Source organism: Buceros rhinoceros, unplaced genomic scaffold (assembly GCF_000710305.1).
Source record: "Buceros rhinoceros silvestris isolate BGI_N320 unplaced genomic scaffold, ASM71030v1 scaffold22145, whole genome shotgun sequence".
Classification (NCBI taxonomy): Eukaryota; Metazoa; Chordata; class Aves; order Bucerotiformes; family Bucerotidae; genus Buceros; species Buceros rhinoceros.
This window is the reverse complement of record NW_010414850.1, coordinates 3946-4518: the sequence shown is the minus strand read 5'-3', so window position 1 is coordinate 4518 and position 573 is coordinate 3946. Positions and strand designations below refer to the sequence as shown.

Below are 573 nucleotides of genomic sequence, written 5' to 3'. Positions count from 1 at the left end.
AGGTCTCATCCCGCTCATTCTCTCGTGTAGTTCCTCTTATTGCAGGACCCAGCGTTCATTGCCTGTGTCCGCTCTTGGCTCTAGAGCGGGTGCTTTTGGCGGTCACCAGGTCTCTCTTTCTCCCGCGCTCGGTGGCTCCGGGCTGTCCCTGCGGTGCCGAGGTCTCGCAGGGCCTGCAGCGCTGCGGGCAGCTGGTGGCTCTGCTCGCAGCTTGGAGCTGGCGCGCTGCTCTGGGCTGGGGGCAGCTCTCGTCTCAGCCCTATCGTTAGGCTTTTTTTACATTCACTCTTATTTTATAGCTGGACAAGAGGGAGGTCTGAATCTTTTGTCTTCTCATTGCGTTTGGTGTGACAGAACTTGTTAGTTTGTAATTAAATAACAAATTTGCTTTGTTTCGCAGGAGCCCATCCTGAACATCCACGATCTCACTCAGATCCATTCGGACATGAACCTCCCAGTGCCTGACCCAATTCTCCTCACCAACAGCCATGACGGACTGGACGGGGTAAGGTTGCTCTCCTGGCTCTGATCCCGTTCCACTCATTAAAGCTGCATGGCTCGCTCCGGGCCGGG

The 573-nt window shown here is 55.5% G+C and overlaps 1 protein-coding gene across 1 annotated transcript in view; it reads left to right on the top strand.

Annotated features, from left to right (window-relative positions):
• Positions 1–573, top strand: part of PSME3 (proteasome (prosome, macropain) activator subunit 3 (PA28 gamma; Ki)) — a gene marked incomplete at its 5' end in the record, with an annotated part of 3970 nt that overhangs the window by 281 nt on the left and 3116 nt on the right. Inside the window, one exon of the mRNA XM_010137238.1 lies at positions 401–505. Within this exon, the coding sequence (XP_010135540.1) occupies positions 401–505 (105 nt within the window). The remainder of the gene's footprint in view (positions 1–400; positions 506–573) is intronic.